The sequence below is a fragment of the Pleurodeles waltl genome, chromosome 4_1 (genome assembly GCF_031143425.1).
Source record: "Pleurodeles waltl isolate 20211129_DDA chromosome 4_1, aPleWal1.hap1.20221129, whole genome shotgun sequence".
Classification (NCBI taxonomy): Eukaryota; Metazoa; Chordata; class Amphibia; order Caudata; family Salamandridae; genus Pleurodeles; species Pleurodeles waltl.
The window spans coordinates 195030889-195049618 of NC_090442.1; the positions used below are offsets into that span (position 1 = coordinate 195030889).

The 18730-nt window shown below is 46.9% G+C and overlaps 1 protein-coding gene across 1 annotated transcript in view; it reads left to right on the top strand.

Moving 5' to 3' along the window:
* The window catches only part of CACNA2D4 (calcium voltage-gated channel auxiliary subunit alpha2delta 4), an 861469-nt gene that overhangs the window by 67980 nt on the left and 774759 nt on the right, over positions 1 to 18730 (top strand). The window contains exon 2 of the mRNA XM_069228087.1: positions 10857 to 10938. Coding sequence (XP_069084188.1) covers positions 10857 to 10938 — 82 coding nt within the window. The remainder of the gene's footprint in view (positions 1 to 10856; positions 10939 to 18730) is intronic.

The following is an 18730-nucleotide window of genomic DNA, read 5'->3' on the forward strand; positions in this document are numbered from 1 at the left end:
TGCAACAACGATGGATTCCTGTCTGAAGGTACCTGTGGAACAAGGGGACCAAGTCCAAAAGTCACCAGCAGCTCGGAGATGGGCAGATGCCCAAGAAATGCCAGCGGTTGGTGCAAAGAAGCTCTTACTAGGCTGAAGAACTGTGAATACTGCAGGAACGGCAAGGGCTAGAGACTTCCCCTTTGGAGGATGGATCCCCCACGCCTTGGAGAGTCGTGCAGAAGTGTTTTCCCGCCGGATGGACGCCAACAAGCCTTGCTACACGCAAATCGTGCGTTTGGCGTTTTTGGACGCTGCTGGGGCCCAGGAGGGACCAGGAGGTCGCAAATTGGACCTGCAGAGAGAGGGGACGTCGAGCAAGACAAGGAGCCCTCACTGAAGCAGGTAGCACCCGGAGAAGTGCCAGAAACAGGCACTACGAGGATGCGTGAAACGGTGCTCGCCGAAGTTGCACAAAGGAGTCCCACGTCGCCGGAGACCAACTTAGAAAGTCGTGCAATGCAGGTTAGAGTGCCGTGGACCCAGGCTTGGCTGTGCACGAAGGATTTCCGCCGGAAGTGCACAGGGGCCGGAGAAGCTTGCAAAGTCGCGGTTCCCAGCAATGCAGCCCAGCGAGGTGAGGCAAGGACTTACATCCACCAAACTTGGGCTGAAGAGTCACTGGACTGTGGGGGTCACTTGGACGGTGTCGCTGGATTCGAGGGACCTCGCTCGTCGTGCTGAGAGGAGACCCAAGGGACCGGAGATGCAGCTTTTTGGTGCCTGCGGTTGCAGGGGGAAGATTCCGTCGACCCACGGGAGATTTCTTCGGAGCTTCTGGTGCAGAGAGGAGGCAGACTACCCCCACAGCATGCACAAGCAGGAAAACAGTCGAGAAGGCGGCAGGATCAGCGTTACAGAGTTGCAGTAGTCGTCTTTGCTACTATGTTGCAGGTTTGCAGGCTTCCAGCGCGGTCAGCGGTCGATTCCTTATCAGAAGGTGAAGAGGGAGATGCAGAGGAACTCGGCTGAGCTCATGCATTCGTTATCTAAAGTTTCCCCAGAGACAGAGACCCTAAATAGCCAGAAAAGAGGGTTTGGCTACCTAGGAGAGAGGAAAGGCTACTAACACCTGAAGGAGCCTATCACAAGGAGTCTCTGACGTCACCTGGTGGCACTGGCCACTCAGAGCAGTCCAGTGTGCCAGCAGCACCTCTGTTTCCAAGATGGCAGAGGTCTGGAGCACACTGGAGGAGCTCTGGACACCTCCCAGGGGAGGTGCAGGTCAGGGGAGTGGTCACTCCCCTTTCCTTTGTCCAGTTTCGCGCCAGAGCAGGGGCTAAGGGGTCCCTGAACCGGTGTAGACTGGCTTATGCAGAATTGGGCACATCTGTGCCCAACAAAGCATTTCCAGAGGCTGGGGGAGGCTACTCCTCCCCTGCCTTCACACCATTTTCCAAAGGGAGAGGGTGTCACACCCTCTCTCAGAGGAAGTTCTTTGTTCTGCCATCCTGGGCCAGGCCTGGCTGGACCCCAGGAGGGCAGCTGCCTGTCTGAGGGGTTGGCAGCAGCAGCAGCTGCAGAGAAACCCCAGGAAGGGCAGTCTGGCAGTACCAGGGTCTGTGCTACAGACCACTGGGATCATGGAATTGTACCAACAATGCCAGGATGGCATAGAGGGGGCAATTCCATGATCATAGACATGTTACATGGCCATATTCGGAGTTACCATGGTGAAGCTACATATAGGTAGTGACCTATATGTAGTGCACGCGTGTAATGGTGTCCCCGCACTCACAAAGTTCAGTGAATTGGCTCTGAACAATGTGGGGGCACCTTGGCTAGTGCCAGGGTGCCCACACACTAAGTAACTTTGCACCTAACCTTTACCAGGTAAAGGTTAGACATATAGGTGACTTATAAGTTACTTAAGTGCAGTGTAAAATGGCTGTGAAATAACGTGGACGTTATTTCACTCAGGCTGCAGTGGCAGGCCTGTGTAAGAATTGTCAGAGCTCCCTATGGGTGGCAAAAGAAATGCTTCAGCCCATAGGGATCTCCTGGAACCCCAATACCCTGGGTACCTCAGTACCATATACTAGGGAATTATAAGGGTGTTCCAGTAAGCCAATGTAAATTGGTAAAATTGGTCACTAGCCTGTTAGTGACAATTTGAAAGTAATGAGAGAGCATAACCACTGAGGTTCTGGTTAGCAGAGCCTCAGTGAGACAGTTAGGCACCACACAGGGAACATATACATGCACACCTATGAGCACTGGGGCCCTGTGTGACAGGGTCCCAGTGACACATACATATAGGCCACAAACCTATGAGCACTGGGGTCCTGACTAGCAGGATCCCAGTGACACATAACAACCATACTGAAAACATGGTGTTTTCACTATGAGCACTGAGGCCTGGCTATCAGGATCCTAGTGAGACAGTGAAAACAGTGACAAACACCCTGACATACACTCACAAACAGGCCAAAAGTGGGGGTAACAAGGCTAGAAAGAGGCTACCTTCTCACACAACCCCCCCCCAAACGAAGGACAATAAGGCTAACCTTGGCCAGTTGAGACTTTATTGTCTAAGTGGTGATAAGTAGAGAGTAGCTCTGCAATAGACTGGTTACTCCCTTTATCATCCACTATATGGTTACTTCCCTGTGGGGATGTAAACCACCCTGTTTGAAGTTTTTTAGCTAACCAACAATGTGAAGATGTATTTTCAGAGTTTCTATCAGTAAGTTTTAGTTTAGAGCAGTGGGAATTATCCACTGAACCTATTTGTAATGATGGAAATGCCAGACAGGGATGCTGTCTCAGTAAAGCCATAGCTGGGCAAAAACTTTGTCCATCTGGCTGGAAGAGAGAACAGGGATGCTGTTTCTCTTGAGTTGGAGCAGGGCAGGGATGCTGTCCTATGAGCTCCACACTAGGGCAGGGATGCTGTCCTAAGTGTTGTGAGGTAGTGCAGGGTTTCTGCACTAAAGTTTCTCTGGAAGGGTTGGAGGGATGCTCCATGTTAACTAAAATGGTGCTCTTTTTCTCACCAATGTTAGTTATCCCACAGAGAGGTACTTCCACCTCAGGGAGTCCAGCTTTGCTAGCTGATGATTCCCTTGGAACAGGTGCCACCCCAGGAGAGGTTTCTCCCACCACAGGAATAGTATCCTGAATGGTAGGGTGGTTAGGGGATACTGTGATACCCTTTTTACCTGTTGATGGAGAGGGATCCTGAGTTTTCAGGCCTTCTCTCCTTTGCTTTTTCATTTCACTTGAAATGAGAGGGAACAATTCCTCAGGGATGCCCAGCATGGCTGCATGGGCATAAAACTCTACATCAGCCCAACCTGAGGCCTCTAGGTCATTACCTAAGAGACAGTCTACAGGTAAGCTAGGTGATACCACCACCTGCTTAGGGCCAGTAACTCCACCCCAACTAAACTGAATTATAGCTAAGGGAAGAAACTTAGTGGAGTTATGGACATCAATAATCTTATACTGTTGTCCAATGATGTGTTGTTCAGGAGGCACTAGGTTTTCAGTCACCAAAGTGAAACTGGCACCTGTGTCCCTGTAGGCCAAGGCCTCAACACCATTTATTGAAACTGTCTGCCTGTACTTATCCATTGTAAGGGGACAAGCAGCCAGTGTGGCAAGGCCAATGCCACTAGGTGTGACAGAAACTGTCTTGGGACTGATTACATCAGTTTCCACTATGGACCCATAAGTGAACCCAAATACACCCTTTGCTTGACTGTTGCCAGCAGTCCCACCACTAGTACCACTACTGCTAGGGGCACTAGAGCTTGATGTATTAGTGGTGGTAGGCTCAGGGGGTTTACCTGGACAGGACTTATCCCCTGGCCTATGGCCTCTGTTTTTACACACAAAGCACCAAGGCTTTTTAATGTGTGCAGGTTGGGAAGAAGAGGAAGACTTTGTTTTATCCCCACCCTCTGAAGAGTGTTTAAGATTTGAAGTGGGATCTTTGGTTTTACCCTTATCCCCATGCTTATCTTGAGATTTTTCACCATCTTTCTTCTTATTGCCATCTTTGTCACCCCCTGTATGAACTTTTCTGTTCACTCTTGTTCTGACCCATTTGTCTGCCTTCTTTCCCAATTCTTGGGGAGAGGTCAGATCAGAGTCCACCAAGTACTGGTGCAACAAATCAGACACACAATTATTAAGAATATGCTCTCTCAGGATCAAGTTATACAGGCTGTCATAATCAGTAACTTTACTGCCATGTAACCACCCCTCCAAGGCCTTCACTGCCTGGTCAATGAAATCAACCCAGTCTTGTGAAGACTCCTTTTTGGTATCTCTGAACTTTATCCTGTACTGTTCAGTGGTTAAGCCATAACCATCCAGGAGTGCATTCTTAAGAACTTGGAAATTGTTAGCATCATTTTCTTTTACAGTAAGGAGCCTATCCCTACCTTTTTCAGTAAATGATAGCCATAGGATAGCAGCCCACTGCTTTTGAGGGACATCCTGTACAACACAGGCCCTCTCAAGTGCAGCAAACCACTTGTTAATGTCATCCCCCTCCTTGTAAGGGGGAACTATCTTATGCAGATTCCTGGAATCATGCTCTTTTGCAGGATGACTATGGGGAATACTGCTGCTGCCACCATGGGTATCTAAACCCATTTTCTGTCTTTCCCTCTCTATTTCTAAAGACTGTCTATCCAAATCCAGCTGTTGCTTCTTGAGCTTCAGTCTGGTTTGCTCCACTCTCAATCTATTGAGCTCCCTTTCTAACAATCTGTCATCAGGGTGGGTGGGAGGGACATTTCTAGATACAGAGGTATGATGGGAATGAACAGAAGGAGACCTGTCCCTTACAGAGGGCACCCTAACAGCTTGGCTACCAGTATAATGTGAGAGCACATCATCAGTATGATGTGATTCAACCTCTGTACCAACTATGCTAGACTGTCTAGTAATGGGCAGGCTAAGAAGTTTCTTTCCTGAACCTTTTTCTGGGGGAGTCCCTGGATCAGATTGAGAACCATTAGCTACTTTTTCCACAGATTGGGCACTTATGGCCTTATCCTGTACTCTAAGCATATTAATTAACAGTTCTAAGGAAGGATTCTTCCCTACACTCAAACCTCTCTCTATGCAGAGACTCCTTGCTCCTTTCCAGCTAAGGTGATCATATGCAAGTTTGGACAGTTCAACTTTTTGGCCTGTGCCAGACATTTTTTAGAGAGAGTTAAAGTGATAGACAAAGAGAAAAAAGTTTTCAGAACTTTTTGGAAAGACAGAAAAAAACTTTTTAAACTTTTAAGAACTTTTTGAAAGTTTAGAAGTACTTTTCAGCACTTAGAAAAGAGTGAAAAGAGGAAATGCAAAACTTTTTGGCTATGTGTATATACACTGACCTTGTTTTGTATATTTTTCTCTTATGAAAAGTACAATGACAAGAGTGGTAAGTAGTCTCAAAGCACTTATCCCACCACTGCACAACCAATGTAGGAGGCTGGACTGGCTTGTAGTGAGTACCAAGGGGTACTTGCACCTTGCACCAGGCCCAGTTATCCCTTATTAGTGTATAGGGTGTCTAGCAGCTTAGGCTGATAGATAATGGTAGCTTAGCAAAGCAGCTCAGGCTGAACTAGGAGACGTGTGAAGCTACTACAGTACCACTTAGTGTCATATGCACAATATCATAAGAAAACACAATACACAGTTATACTAAAAATAAAGGTACTTTATTTTTATGACAATATGCCAAAGTATCTTAGAGTGTACCCTCAGTAAGAGGATAGGAAATATACACAAGATATATATACACAATAGCAAAAATATGCAGTATAGTCTTAGAAAACAGTGCAAACAATGTATAATTACAATAGGATGCAATGGGGAAACATAGGGATAGGGGCAACACAAACCATATACTCCAAAAGTGGAATGTGAACCACGAATGGACCCCAAACCTATGTGACCTTGTAGAGGGTCGCTGGGACTATTAGAAAATAGTGAGAGTTAGAAAAATAACCCTCCCCAAGACCCTGAAAAGTGAGTGCAAAGTGCACCAAAGTTCCCCTAAGGACAAAATAGTCGTGTTAGAGGGAGAATGCAAGGAAAACACAAATCAGCAATGCAACAACGATGGATTCCTGTCTGAAGGTACCTGTGGAACAAGGGGACCAAGTCCAAAAGTCACCAGCAGCTCGGAGATGGGCAGATGCCCAAGAAATGCCAGCGGTTGGTGCAAAGAAGCTCTTACTAGGCTGAAGAACTGTGAATACTGCAGGAACGGCAAGGGCTAGAGACTTCCCCTTTGGAGGATGGATCCCCCACGCCTTGGAGAGTCGTGCAGAAGTGTTTTCCCGCCGGATGGACGCCAACAAGCCTTGCTACACGCAAATCGTGCGTTTGGCGTTTTTGGACGCTGCTGGGGCCCAGGAGGGACCAGGAGGTCGCAAATTGGACCTGCAGAGAGAGGGGACGTCGAGCAAGACAAGGAGCCCTCACTGAAGCAGGTAGCACCCGGAGAAGTGCCAGAAACAGGCACTACGAGGATGCGTGAAACGGTGCTCGCCGAAGTTGCACAAAGGAGTCCCACGTCGCCGGAGACCAACTTAGAAAGTCGTGCAATGCAGGTTAGAGTGCCGTGGACCCAGGCTTGGCTGTGCACGAAGGATTTCCGCCGGAAGTGCACAGGGGCCGGAGAAGCTTGCAAAGTCGCGGTTCCCAGCAATGCAGCCCAGCGAGGTGAGGCAAGGACTTACATCCACCAAACTTGGGCTGAAGAGTCACTGGACTGTGGGGGTCACTTGGACGGTGTCGCTGGATTCGAGGGACCTCGCTCGTCGTGCTGAGAGGAGACCCAAGGGACCGGAGATGCAGCTTTTTGGTGCCTGCGGTTGCAGGGGGAAGATTCCGTCGACCCACGGGAGATTTCTTCGGAGCTTCTGGTGCAGAGAGGAGGCAGACTACCCCCACAGCATGCACAAGCAGGAAAACAGTCGAGAAGGCGGCAGGATCAGCGTTACAGAGTTGCAGTAGTCGTCTTTGCTACTATGTTGCAGGTTTGCAGGCTTCCAGCGCGGTCAGCGGTCGATTCCTTATCAGAAGGTGAAGAGGGAGATGCAGAGGAACTCGGCTGAGCTCATGCATTCGTTATCTAAAGTTTCCCCAGAGACAGAGACCCTAAATAGCCAGAAAAGAGGGTTTGGCTACCTAGGAGAGAGGAAAGGCTACTAACACCTGAAGGAGCCTATCACAAGGAGTCTCTGACGTCACCTGGTGGCACTGGCCACTCAGAGCAGTCCAGTGTGCCAGCAGCACCTCTGTTTCCAAGATGGCAGAGGTCTGGAGCACACTGGAGGAGCTCTGGACACCTCCCAGGGGAGGTGCAGGTCAGGGGAGTGGTCACTCCCCTTTCCTTTGTCCAGTTTCGCGCCAGAGCAGGGGCTAAGGGGTCCCTGAACCGGTGTAGACTGGCTTATGCAGAATTGGGCACATCTGTGCCCAACAAAGCATTTCCAGAGGCTGGGGGAGGCTACTCCTCCCCTGCCTTCACACCATTTTCCAAAGGGAGAGGGTGTCACACCCTCTCTCAGAGGAAGTTCTTTGTTCTGCCATCCTGGGCCAGGCCTGGCTGGACCCCAGGAGGGCAGCTGCCTGTCTGAGGGGTTGGCAGCAGCAGCAGCTGCAGAGAAACCCCAGGAAGGGCAGTCTGGCAGTACCAGGGTCTGTGCTACAGACCACTGGGATCATGGAATTGTACCAACAATGCCAGGATGGCATAGAGGGGGCAATTCCATGATCATAGACATGTTACATGGCCATATTCGGAGTTACCATGGTGAAGCTACATATAGGTAGTGACCTATATGTAGTGCACGCGTGTAATGGTGTCCCCGCACTCACAAAGTTCAGTGAATTGGCTCTGAACAATGTGGGGGCACCTTGGCTAGTGCCAGGGTGCCCACACACTAAGTAACTTTGCACCTAACCTTTACCAGGTAAAGGTTAGACATATAGGTGACTTATAAGTTACTTAAGTGCAGTGTAAAATGGCTGTGAAATAACGTGGACGTTATTTCACTCAGGCTGCAGTGGCAGGCCTGTGTAAGAATTGTCAGAGCTCCCTATGGGTGGCAAAAGAAATGCTTCAGCCCATAGGGATCTCCTGGAACCCCAATACCCTGGGTACCTCAGTACCATATACTAGGGAATTATAAGGGTGTTCCAGTAAGCCAATGTAAATTGGTAAAATTGGTCACTAGCCTGTTAGTGACAATTTGAAAGTAATGAGAGAGCATAACCACTGAGGTTCTGGTTAGCAGAGCCTCAGTGAGACAGTTAGGCACCACACAGGGAACATATACATGCACACCTATGAGCACTGGGGCCCTGTGTGACAGGGTCCCAGTGACACATACATATAGGCCACAAACCTATGAGCACTGGGGTCCTGACTAGCAGGATCCCAGTGACACATAACAACCATACTGAAAACATGGTGTTTTCACTATGAGCACTGAGGCCTGGCTATCAGGATCCTAGTGAGACAGTGAAAACAGTGACAAACACCCTGACATACACTCACAAACAGGCCAAAAGTGGGGGTAACAAGGCTAGAAAGAGGCTACCTTCTCACAACCACCACAACAGATATGGAACACCGGGCGCACAGCTCTTGCAGATCACATCATTGCTGGCCCTAACAGCAGGTAAGAAATCTTTGCTATCATCAAAGATTTCACAGTGTCTCCTGCCACCTCCAGCAACATCACACTATCACTAGACCTTTGCAACAAACTCTCAAAAATGTTCTGTAAAAAAAATCACCTTCATATACAGCATCTTTGGCCCTCAACTAGATCCAATCACCATCGCAACTCAACTTCGCACCACAACAGAAGATCGAACCCGGACCTTGAGGCCCACCGTCAACACTGTCAAAATCACTGCTACCTTGTAGGCCATCTACTCGGGAGCCCATCTGAAACTTGCCCTCACCACACCTTCTCCAGAGGACTCATTTCCGTCAGCGAAGCACTAACACCCATCATCAACACCTCTACCAACTCAGCCACTTTCCTGGACACCTGGAAATATGAAACCATCATGCCCCTGCTTAAGAAACATCTGCTGACCCAGCCACACTTTCCTATCACAGGCCAATCCCCCTCCTACCATCCTCTACAAAAGTATTAGTATTAGTAATAAACCAACGCCTCACAGACCACCTCAGTAACTACCAGCTCCTTGATGCCACACAGTTCGGAATCAAGTCCAACCACAGTACAACATCAGCACTCATCACCGTCACAGACGACATCCGCATGATCTTCAACAGAGGAGACAAGGCAGCCCTCAGTTTGTTGGACCTCTCTGCAGCATTTGACAGTTTCACATTCCAACTTCATCAGGTACCTGCATGAGATTGGCATCAGAGGACCCACTCCCTGCTGGATCTGCTCCTTCTTAAGGGGTATAACACAAGCTGTCAGCCTGGCATCTTGCTCCTCAGAAGCCCGTAAATTTATCAGTGGAGTGCCTCAAAGTTCATCGCTCAGCCCCACCCTCTTCAGCACAACAATGATCCTCTGGTCACAGTCATCCACACACACATCAACATCCTCTCCTATGCAGATGACTTGCAACTCATACTCACCCTCCCAGACAAGACCCCAACACAAGAAACAAGTTGTTGGCCTGCATGAATGAATTGCTGGCTAGATGAAAGCCAACTATATCAAACTTAACACCGACAAGGCAGAAGTAGTGCTCTTCAGCAAGAACACCTCACCATTGGACTCCAACTGGTGGTCGATCAAACTCAGACCCGCAACCACACCAGGAACATTAGATTAATCATCAACAGCAAACTTGACATGTCTGCACAAGTCAACGGTGTCACTGCATCATGCTTCCACACCATCAAGCTGCTGAGGAAGATTTTCAAATGGCTCCCAAGCAACACTAAAATAACTGTCACTCACACCCTAGTCATCAGGAAGTTGGACAACGGGAGGACCCTGTACGCCAGAATCACCAATCAACTCTCTAGAAGACTACAAACCATCCAAAACCGGGCAGCCCGACTCATTCTTAACCTCTCACACAGAAGCCACACCACAGCTCAGAGAGCTCCACTGCTCCCAGTTCACAACACCCTTATTTAAAAATCCTCACACACATTCAAAACATTACACACCTTAGGCCCCACCTACTTGAACAGTTGCATCTTCTTCCACCAACCATCCAGAAACCTTCACTGTGCAGGTTTCCTACTTGCACACATCCCATGCATACACAGAACCCAATCATGAGGACGAGCATTCTCTTTCACGCTCCAAAAGTGTGGAGCAGCCTCCCTCTCCACATCAGAGCCTCCTCCTCTCTACTTGAATTCCACAAGAAGCTGAGAACCTGTCTGTTTAATTAACAACCTACCATAGGCAGGGCTAGACACACACATGCTCAGCCCCAGGATACCCTCACGGGTGATAGTGCCCTTTACACGTAACATAAATGCTACACAGAAAAAAACACAATATATTGGTCCTGATTATACACAATACAATCTGGAAGATATTTTTTGTATTGTTCATATTCTTTCACACATTTGCAATTTCAGTCATGGGGGGGGGTGAAGTTCTTTGTTTAAAGAGTACATAAAGTGCTTTAAGTAGTTTCACTGCTAAACCTATTAAGTGTGCCAGAGTGTATGGTGATGACCATATTGCCTGTGCCAGCTCTCAAGAGGGCCCAAACCTGCATGGGCATGTCCAGTAGCCTTCTGTAGCTGTTCTCCCCTATAACTCTTTGCATTTCTTTAGTTATGGTTCTGTTACGAAAGCAGCATATTGTGATGACATTGTTCTATTTTACAGGGTGAAGCTTTGGGCAGATGCCTTTGGAGGAGAAGTCTACTCAATTGTAACAAAATTTTCAGGATCACTTCTGCTGCAAAAGGTAGGGCTGTCTATTTCTCTACACTTAAAGTTTTCTGTTTTGTTGTGTTTTACTGTTATGCTGATTTAGTTCATAGATGCATAAAAACATACAAAATAAACTACAAAGTACATTATTTTCTATGCTGTTATTACTTTTTCAAGGGTAGGAAGGGAATTGCACTTGTTCAAATCAGTCTGATGTGAAGAGGTTAAACATGTCGGGGCTAACACACAGCCTTGTTTGAGCCCTTTAGTGGTTGGGATCCTTCTTATCAGGTTGTCACCTACTGCCAGCTTCACTTGAATCCAAGTGTCTGTATGTAGCAGCATCAGTTGATTCAAAAGCACAGAAGAAATATTTATTTTAGCAAGTTTGACTCACAGTTTCCTCCTGTCTTTGTGGTCAAAAGCTGAGACGCAATCAATGAAGCAAAGGTATAATGGCAGTTTTTATAGCATCAATCAACATGGAGAGAGCTAATATATTTGTAGTGATCCCAATGTTCCTACTGAACCCTGTTTGGTTAAGGGGAATTATTTTGTTGTCTGCCACCCAGACTTTTAGTTCTTCTAAGATGAGCCCTGCATAGCATTTAGCGTCCTTGTCTATTAGGGCAACCGGCCTATAGTTTTTTGGTTTATTCTTGTTCCCTTTTTGAAAATTAGGGAAATAATTGACCCCTTCCAGGATGGTGGGATAGCTTCTATTGAAGGATATGCTCAAAAACTGGTTTCAGTGCCTCAGCCCAGAACTCTGGATCTAGTGTGAATAAGACCGCGGGGATCCCATTTGCTCCTGGCACTCCCTCCCGCCTGCCTTTGATGTTCTGATGTAAATACGATAGCCTGAAAGTAGTTTGGATCTTGTGTGGTTTCTCCATCTGGACAGCCTAATGTTACTTTTTTGATCCCACAACTAGGGATTTATGTGTTGAAGTGGGGCATAAAGAAATTAACTCAGGTCTTTTCTGTCAGATGAGAGCTAACTCCTTGGACTGAGGGGTTCAGTAGTATGTTTACTGTCTGCCAAAATCTTGTGCTGTTATTGCTTTTGATGTCATGGAGTAGCTTGATCCCGAGTGTCTCTTCTGTTACCCTTTTTACTTGCCAAAGTGCAGGAAAGTAGCATCTTTCTAGCTTGGTTACCCCCACTTTTGGCCTGTTTGGCAGTGTGTTTGACTGTGTCTACTGGGATCCCGATAATCAGGATCCCAGTAGTTATGCTCTTTCCCTTAAATTATGGTTATTGCATACTGGTAACCCAGTATTTCACCCACAATTGGCATACTGGTGTCCCCTTATAAGTTCCTAGTATATGGTACCTAGGTACCCAGGGCATTGGGGCTCCAGGGGATCCCTATGGGCTGCAGCATTTCTTTTGCCACCCATAGGGAGCCCATGCAAAGGCTTCTGCAGGACTGCCATTGTAGCCTGCGTGAAAAGGTGCATGCACCCTTTCACTGCCATTTACACTGTTCCAGGTCACTTCTAAGTCACACCTATAGCAGGCCCTCCAGCCCTGAGGGCAGGGTGCAGAGTACCTGTGCTTGAGGGCACCCCTGCACTAGCAGGAGTGCCCCATGACCTCCAGGACCATTTTCCCGGACTTTGTGAGTGTGGGGTCACTATTTTATGCATGTACTGGACATAGGTCACTACCTACATAATGGTAACTCCGAACATAGGCATGTTTGGTATCAAACATGTTGGAATCATACAACCAATGCTTTCTCATGCATTGGTTGTATGATTCCATGCACTCTGGGGGCTCCTTCGAGGACCACCAGGATTGCCATTCCTGCCTTCTCAGGTTTTCCAGGCAGCCCCAGCTGCTGCCACCTCTCAGACAGGTTTCAGCCCTCCTGTTGCTTGAGCACCTCAAGCCCAGGAAGGCAGACCAAAGGATTTCCTTTGGGAGAGGGGTGTTACACCCTCTCCCTTTGGAAATAGGTGTTACAGGCTTGGGAGGGGTAGCATCCCAAAGCCACTGGAAATGCTTTGAAGGTCACATTTGGCGCCCTCTTTGCATAATCCAGTCTACACCGGTTCAGGGACCCCCAGTCCCTGCTCTGGCACAAAACTGGACAAGGAAAGGGGAGTGACCATTCCCCTGTCCATCCCCACCCCAGGGGTGGTGCCCAGAGCTCCTCCAGAGGGTCCCTGGGTTTTGCCATCTTGCATTCCAAGTTGGCAGGGAACTCTGGGAGCATCTGAGTGGCCAGTGCCAACAGGTGACGTCACAGCCCTCCCCTGATAGGTGCTTACCTGTTTAGCTGACCAATCCCCCATTCAGGGCTATTTAGGGTCTCTCCCTTAGGTGGTTCTTCAGATTCGGATTGTAAGACTCCAGCAGGATTCCTCTGCATCCTCTAATTCCGAAGAAACTGCATCTGGACCTTCCAGGAACTCTACAAACTGCAGCAAAGAAGCAAAGATGACTTCTGCAACATTGTATCCTCAGCTCCTGCCAGCAACTGCAACTGTTTCCCGGTCGTGCATCCTCAGAGGACAGCCTGTCTTCAACCTGCACCAGAAGAACAAAGGAATCTCCCTTGGAGTGGAGTCACTCCCCTGCTTCAGCAAGCATGTCTCTGCAATGACGACCGGCGGCGTGGGTCCCCTTTCCTGATGAGCTTCGTGGATCCTGCCTCACAGGTGGTTGACTGAAGTGGTCCCGACGGTCCTGACGTCCTACTGTCCAACTTTGGTGGAGGCATGAGCTTGCCTCCCCACGCAAGACAGTACCCCCGTGCACCACATGTTTTGCAGTTGCCAAGGCTTGTTGGCATCCTTCCACAAAGTTCTTTGTGGACCGTGCAGCTCCAGCCCCAGCACTCTATCCTGCGATGCACAGCTTCCTGCGTGGTTATCCAGCAGCGTGGGACCCTTTGTTGTAGTGCTGCGTGGGCCTCCTTCTGCACCTTCTTTCTCCCCGTGTTGTGGGGCTCCTGTGCACGCTGCCTGGCATTCCATGGGCTCTTTGAGTTACTGAGAGCCTCCTCTGGCTCCCCCTCCTGGGTAAAGTCCACGGGGTCCCTCCTGGTTCCGGGCAGCACCATTTTCTGCTAACTGTGAGCTTTGCGTATGCCAAGGCTTGTTGGTGGAATCCAGCAACGCAAACCAGGCTGCAATCATCCATCCGGCGTGGGACATCATCTGCACCAACCAGGAACCCGCATCCATCTTCTTGGGTGTAATACTGTTGAAGTATAATTCCTGACTTTACTTGCCCTCCAGCTTTCACTTCTATCCTTGGATCCTGGGGATGTGCTGCGGGCCTCTTTGAGTACTGTTTGAGTCCGCGTCCACATCATAGTGAACCTTGGGCTGTGAATCAGCTGCTCACTGAGATGTGGAAGCAGAGGTTCTGGGTAACCTCTTACCTGGAGAGGTGTCACTTTGATCCCCCATGCTCTTAGTTGTGCTTGCTCAGCCAGAACCCTCTTTGCTATTCCAGGTGAAGCCCAGGGTGCCATTGTTACCTCGTTCGCTAAGAGTTGATTATCCTCTTTGAACTCAATTGCTTCCAAGTCACTGGACTTTAGATCTGCAAGTCTGCCAATTGTTGTTAGTAGTCGCAGAATGTTCCCTCTATTGAGGATGTCTCCCCAACCTCTAGACTTGCCCCCCGGGGTAAAGATGCTAATGCTGGTTCCTGACTGCGTCTGTGGGTCAATGACGCCATTGACTTTGTGTGCCTGGATTTCCCTTTCCAGTGGGCTTAGTACCCCTGCACACCCAGGTTCAAATGTGTTCCCAGGGATTGCATCGGTCATCGAGAGTTCCCACTGTGTGACCGCCAGTACTTGAAATGGAAAAATGAAAGTGCAGGCACTCTGTGCCAGAGTACCCGCTTGTTTCCGACAAATGCCGGTACTCTCCAATTAAAAGTATTACGTTTTTCTTGAGATGTGCCGGTACTCTCCCTCTCAAAATAAAAAAGTGCTGGTACCCAGTACCGGACAGTACCGGCCCATTTAAAGCACTGTCCGCAGTTCCCTCCTGTGTTGAGCTTGATGCTTGATCTTTTGGACTATTGCCGTCCCTACTCCCTTCAGCCTCCCCTATTGCTTGAAAGTTAGTTCCAGGCTGGTTTGGGGTGTTCTGTGTGCTGCCTCACTTATTTCCCTAGCCCCCTCCTGTCCTTGTGGTCCCATCTCGGACGTTGCAGGTCCAGGGTGAAAAATACATGCCGTGATATCAGTCACCCATTTCCTCCCCTAACTCTTCTGTTTCTGGTGTTGCTTTGAGGTGCTTACCGCTGTTGGGGTTGTCCCAGCCTTCGGTGGCTGCTCTATTTGAGCTGATCCCTCCTGATTGCTGGTAGATTTGCGTCATGTGACTGAAGCCCTTCGATCTCTTGTTTTTCCGTGCACACACGTGGCTGTGAGTTTGTTCTTATTTTGGGCATTTTCCCCGCTGGTTCCTTCCTTCTCAATTTCCTCCTTCCTCTCAGCTGTCTGGTCAAATGCATCCTTTGCCTTCGAAGGGGGTGCCTCAGTGCTTAATTTGTACTTGTTGTTTCCGGTACTGAGCACCAGCACTTATTTTTGAGGCCTGGGGCTTATTCTTCTGCCTCAAGCATTTGCTGCGAGCAAAAGACACATATGGGAAGGAGCAAAAGACACATATGGGAAGGGAAAAACGAAAAAGCGTCAAAATGGGGGAAAGCAGAAATCTGCAGGAGTGAGCTGAAGGGGCAGGGAGTGGCTTTGTATGGATTGAAGAGGCCCGAGGTGGCTTCAAGATTACGCCGCCTCAGTATTCCCTGGGCAGATTTAATTGCAGCAGCCGCATGCAACACAAAAACAGCTGCTTTACCCTGTGCCCCGTCCGGCCCTCTCTCTCTCTCTGCCGCCTCTCACCTGGAGAGCAGCAGCAGCAGCCTGCCACCCCCGGGTGCAGCGAGTCTCTTCCTCCTCTGGTGGCAGCGTCCTCTCTCAGTGTCCTCTCTCGACCCCTCGTGCCTGCACACTACAAAAATTACACACTGTGAGTTGTCACCCAGTGTGTGGAGCTAATTTTTTGGTTTATTGTTTGGGACCACAGTGGTTTTCCTGGTTGCACAGCAATGTATATTGGGATGTCTGCTCTAAATAGGGTGGTAGGTGATGTACCTCGACCCATGGCCCAATAGTTTACCATCCATCTGTCAAGTGTTTTCACTGATAGAGCAAACTGCACCTCTGCCATCAGAATCATGGCTCTTCCTCTAATCCAAATAGAGCTGGGGAACTACAAGATGGACATGACATCCGCTGGGGCAGGCCAAACGGTGTACAGAGCATCTGCTGCTTTTTTGGTGAATGTCTTTTGTCACCAAGTGATATGAGTTGCTTTGAAAGGTTTGTCTGGTTCTCTGGATACAATTATTCAGCACTTAGTCAATTTAATTAAGAATGAATTAGCCAATGCTATTGATAGAAGACTGGATAGAAAGCATTTAGATACCAGTTCTACCCTACCAAGCTTAAACTAACTATAACTACCTGATTTGATTGTTTCTAATACAATATCAGCATTTATTGATAATTTATTTGTAAAATCCTGGCATGTGTATTAGCTATGTAGTTAAACACCTTGGGACACTATTTATTATATCTAAACTGCAACACCCCACAACCCCCGAAAACTGTAAATTTAGTGGAATGAATAATGATATATTTTTATTTGCTATATGTTGCGTTTTTATTATCAACTCCACACTATTGACTACCAACATATTATCAAGGTAAGAAGATGTAGAATAAAGAATAGTAAATCTATACTTCCCTCTATATTTGACTGTATGTTCAGAGCCAATGTTCAGGAGTGAATATAAGAGCAGTTGTATTTTATTGACCTCGACATTTTGACATACAACCAGTGAGAAACATGTTACTTTCTCTAAAAACGTTCTCTAGGATCAGTAATATACAGTATATTAAAATAAGCATCAACTTATAGACTTTTGTATCAAAAAACTTCCTTGAAATTGAGGTGTAGCATAAAAACAAAAAATATGGCAGGGGCTATACTTGGTTTGTAAAGCTGTGTATATCACTGTAAATTGCTAAAATTTCATTGACAAAGATTGTTGATTTGAGATGGCTGTAGAATGTTTTAACCATTGTGCATTCCTCCCAGTGAATAGAACACCCTGCAATACTTGATCAGTAGCATTGTCAGCTCTTCACACTAACATTGCAATAGGTGTGGTGTTCATACAAAATGACATACTAATCTCAAATTGTCGGCTGTAATCCTAACTTTAGGAAATGCAGACTAATCTATATATATTATTATGTGCAGAATATGTGATGCCAATATGTTGACCTATATCTTAGAATATATTTTCCGTTCAGCATCTTTAAACAAAATACAATAAGAGTTCATTATGATGAACATTTTTTCACCAGTTTAGGAATTACCACCATTTTAATCTCATTAAGTGATCCAAGGGTTTCCCATTTGTGTGAATTCTGTAACCAGAAAATATAAAAAGTCAGTACCATGACCATCAGGTTGGCAAGTTTTGGTTAGTGTCATGTCTTTAATAAAATCTTCAATTTATATTACGTTCGTGAAATGACAAATGAGTCCATTACTTTTTCTGGTGACCTGAGTATTTTCCTTGAAAGTGAAAATCATTTTTGTGGTATAAAATGTGATTCTGATATTAACTTACACAACATTTTGAATTCTTGTGAGATTGTTTAAAGTCGTTTACCTGTTTTCTTTAAAAAACAATCTTTAACATTTTTTATTTCGATTGAAAGGAAATTGACCAACCGACTGCTCTGTGAATTTGTTTTACTACACTGTTTGAACAAATTTAGCAATTATTCAGAATAGTATTGAATTGGCATATCGATTTCTGAGGCTGAAAATAATTGTAGTACAGGTCAGATGAAACATATAGGGGGTTATTCTAACTTTGGAGGAGGTGGTAATCCGTCCCAAAAGTGACGGAAAAGTGACGGATTTACCACCAGCCGTATTACGACTCCATTATATCCTATGGAACTCGTAATACGGCTGGTGGTATATCCGTCACTTTACCGTCACTTTTGGGACGGATTAACACTCCTCCAAAGTTAGAATAACCCCCATAGCCTTTTCTGTCTAGCAATTTCCATTTCAAATTTTAGGGTTTCAGACTTTTTTCCCTTTTCCCAAAAGTTGATATGGAAATAGAAAAAAAATGATAACACTATTCAAGCATCACAATTGCTAAATACATAGACAACATTTGGTAGAGTACACGTTGCTTGAATTAAGGTGAAAGATATGATCTACAAAAAACAGGTGGCTGTGTTTTTGGGTTCGCACATACCAATTGCACACACAAAATGCTGGGGGAAACTGAGATCCATAAGCTTGCACAATGTCCACTAGGGGCCGTCCTGGTATTCACACCAAATCACCAATTTGCGGTTTGTCCATTCGGAAAGCCAATTGGGACTGAACTAAGTTTTAAGATTACCAAGTCACACTGCACGGGTCCACAAAGGCTGTATTGTGTATAACATGTACACAAAAGTTCTGAACACGTAAACATGTAGTTTTTGACTCCAAACAATATGCCCTGGGTATGGAGCAGTAGGATTTTCAAACACCTGGCTTGCATAAATAACCAGGACAGAGATCACTGCCCAAAGCAGGTGTATTTATTCCCAGTGTACATGAAGTAATCTATGTACATATAAAAAAAATGTATGATGTGAAATACAATATAGTCATTAGCCACCGTGAGAGACTTCCAATAAAATCAAACAACATGACATGTACATTGGTATACTTTGTGTAGGACCCTTTTGGGAGTCCAAGTC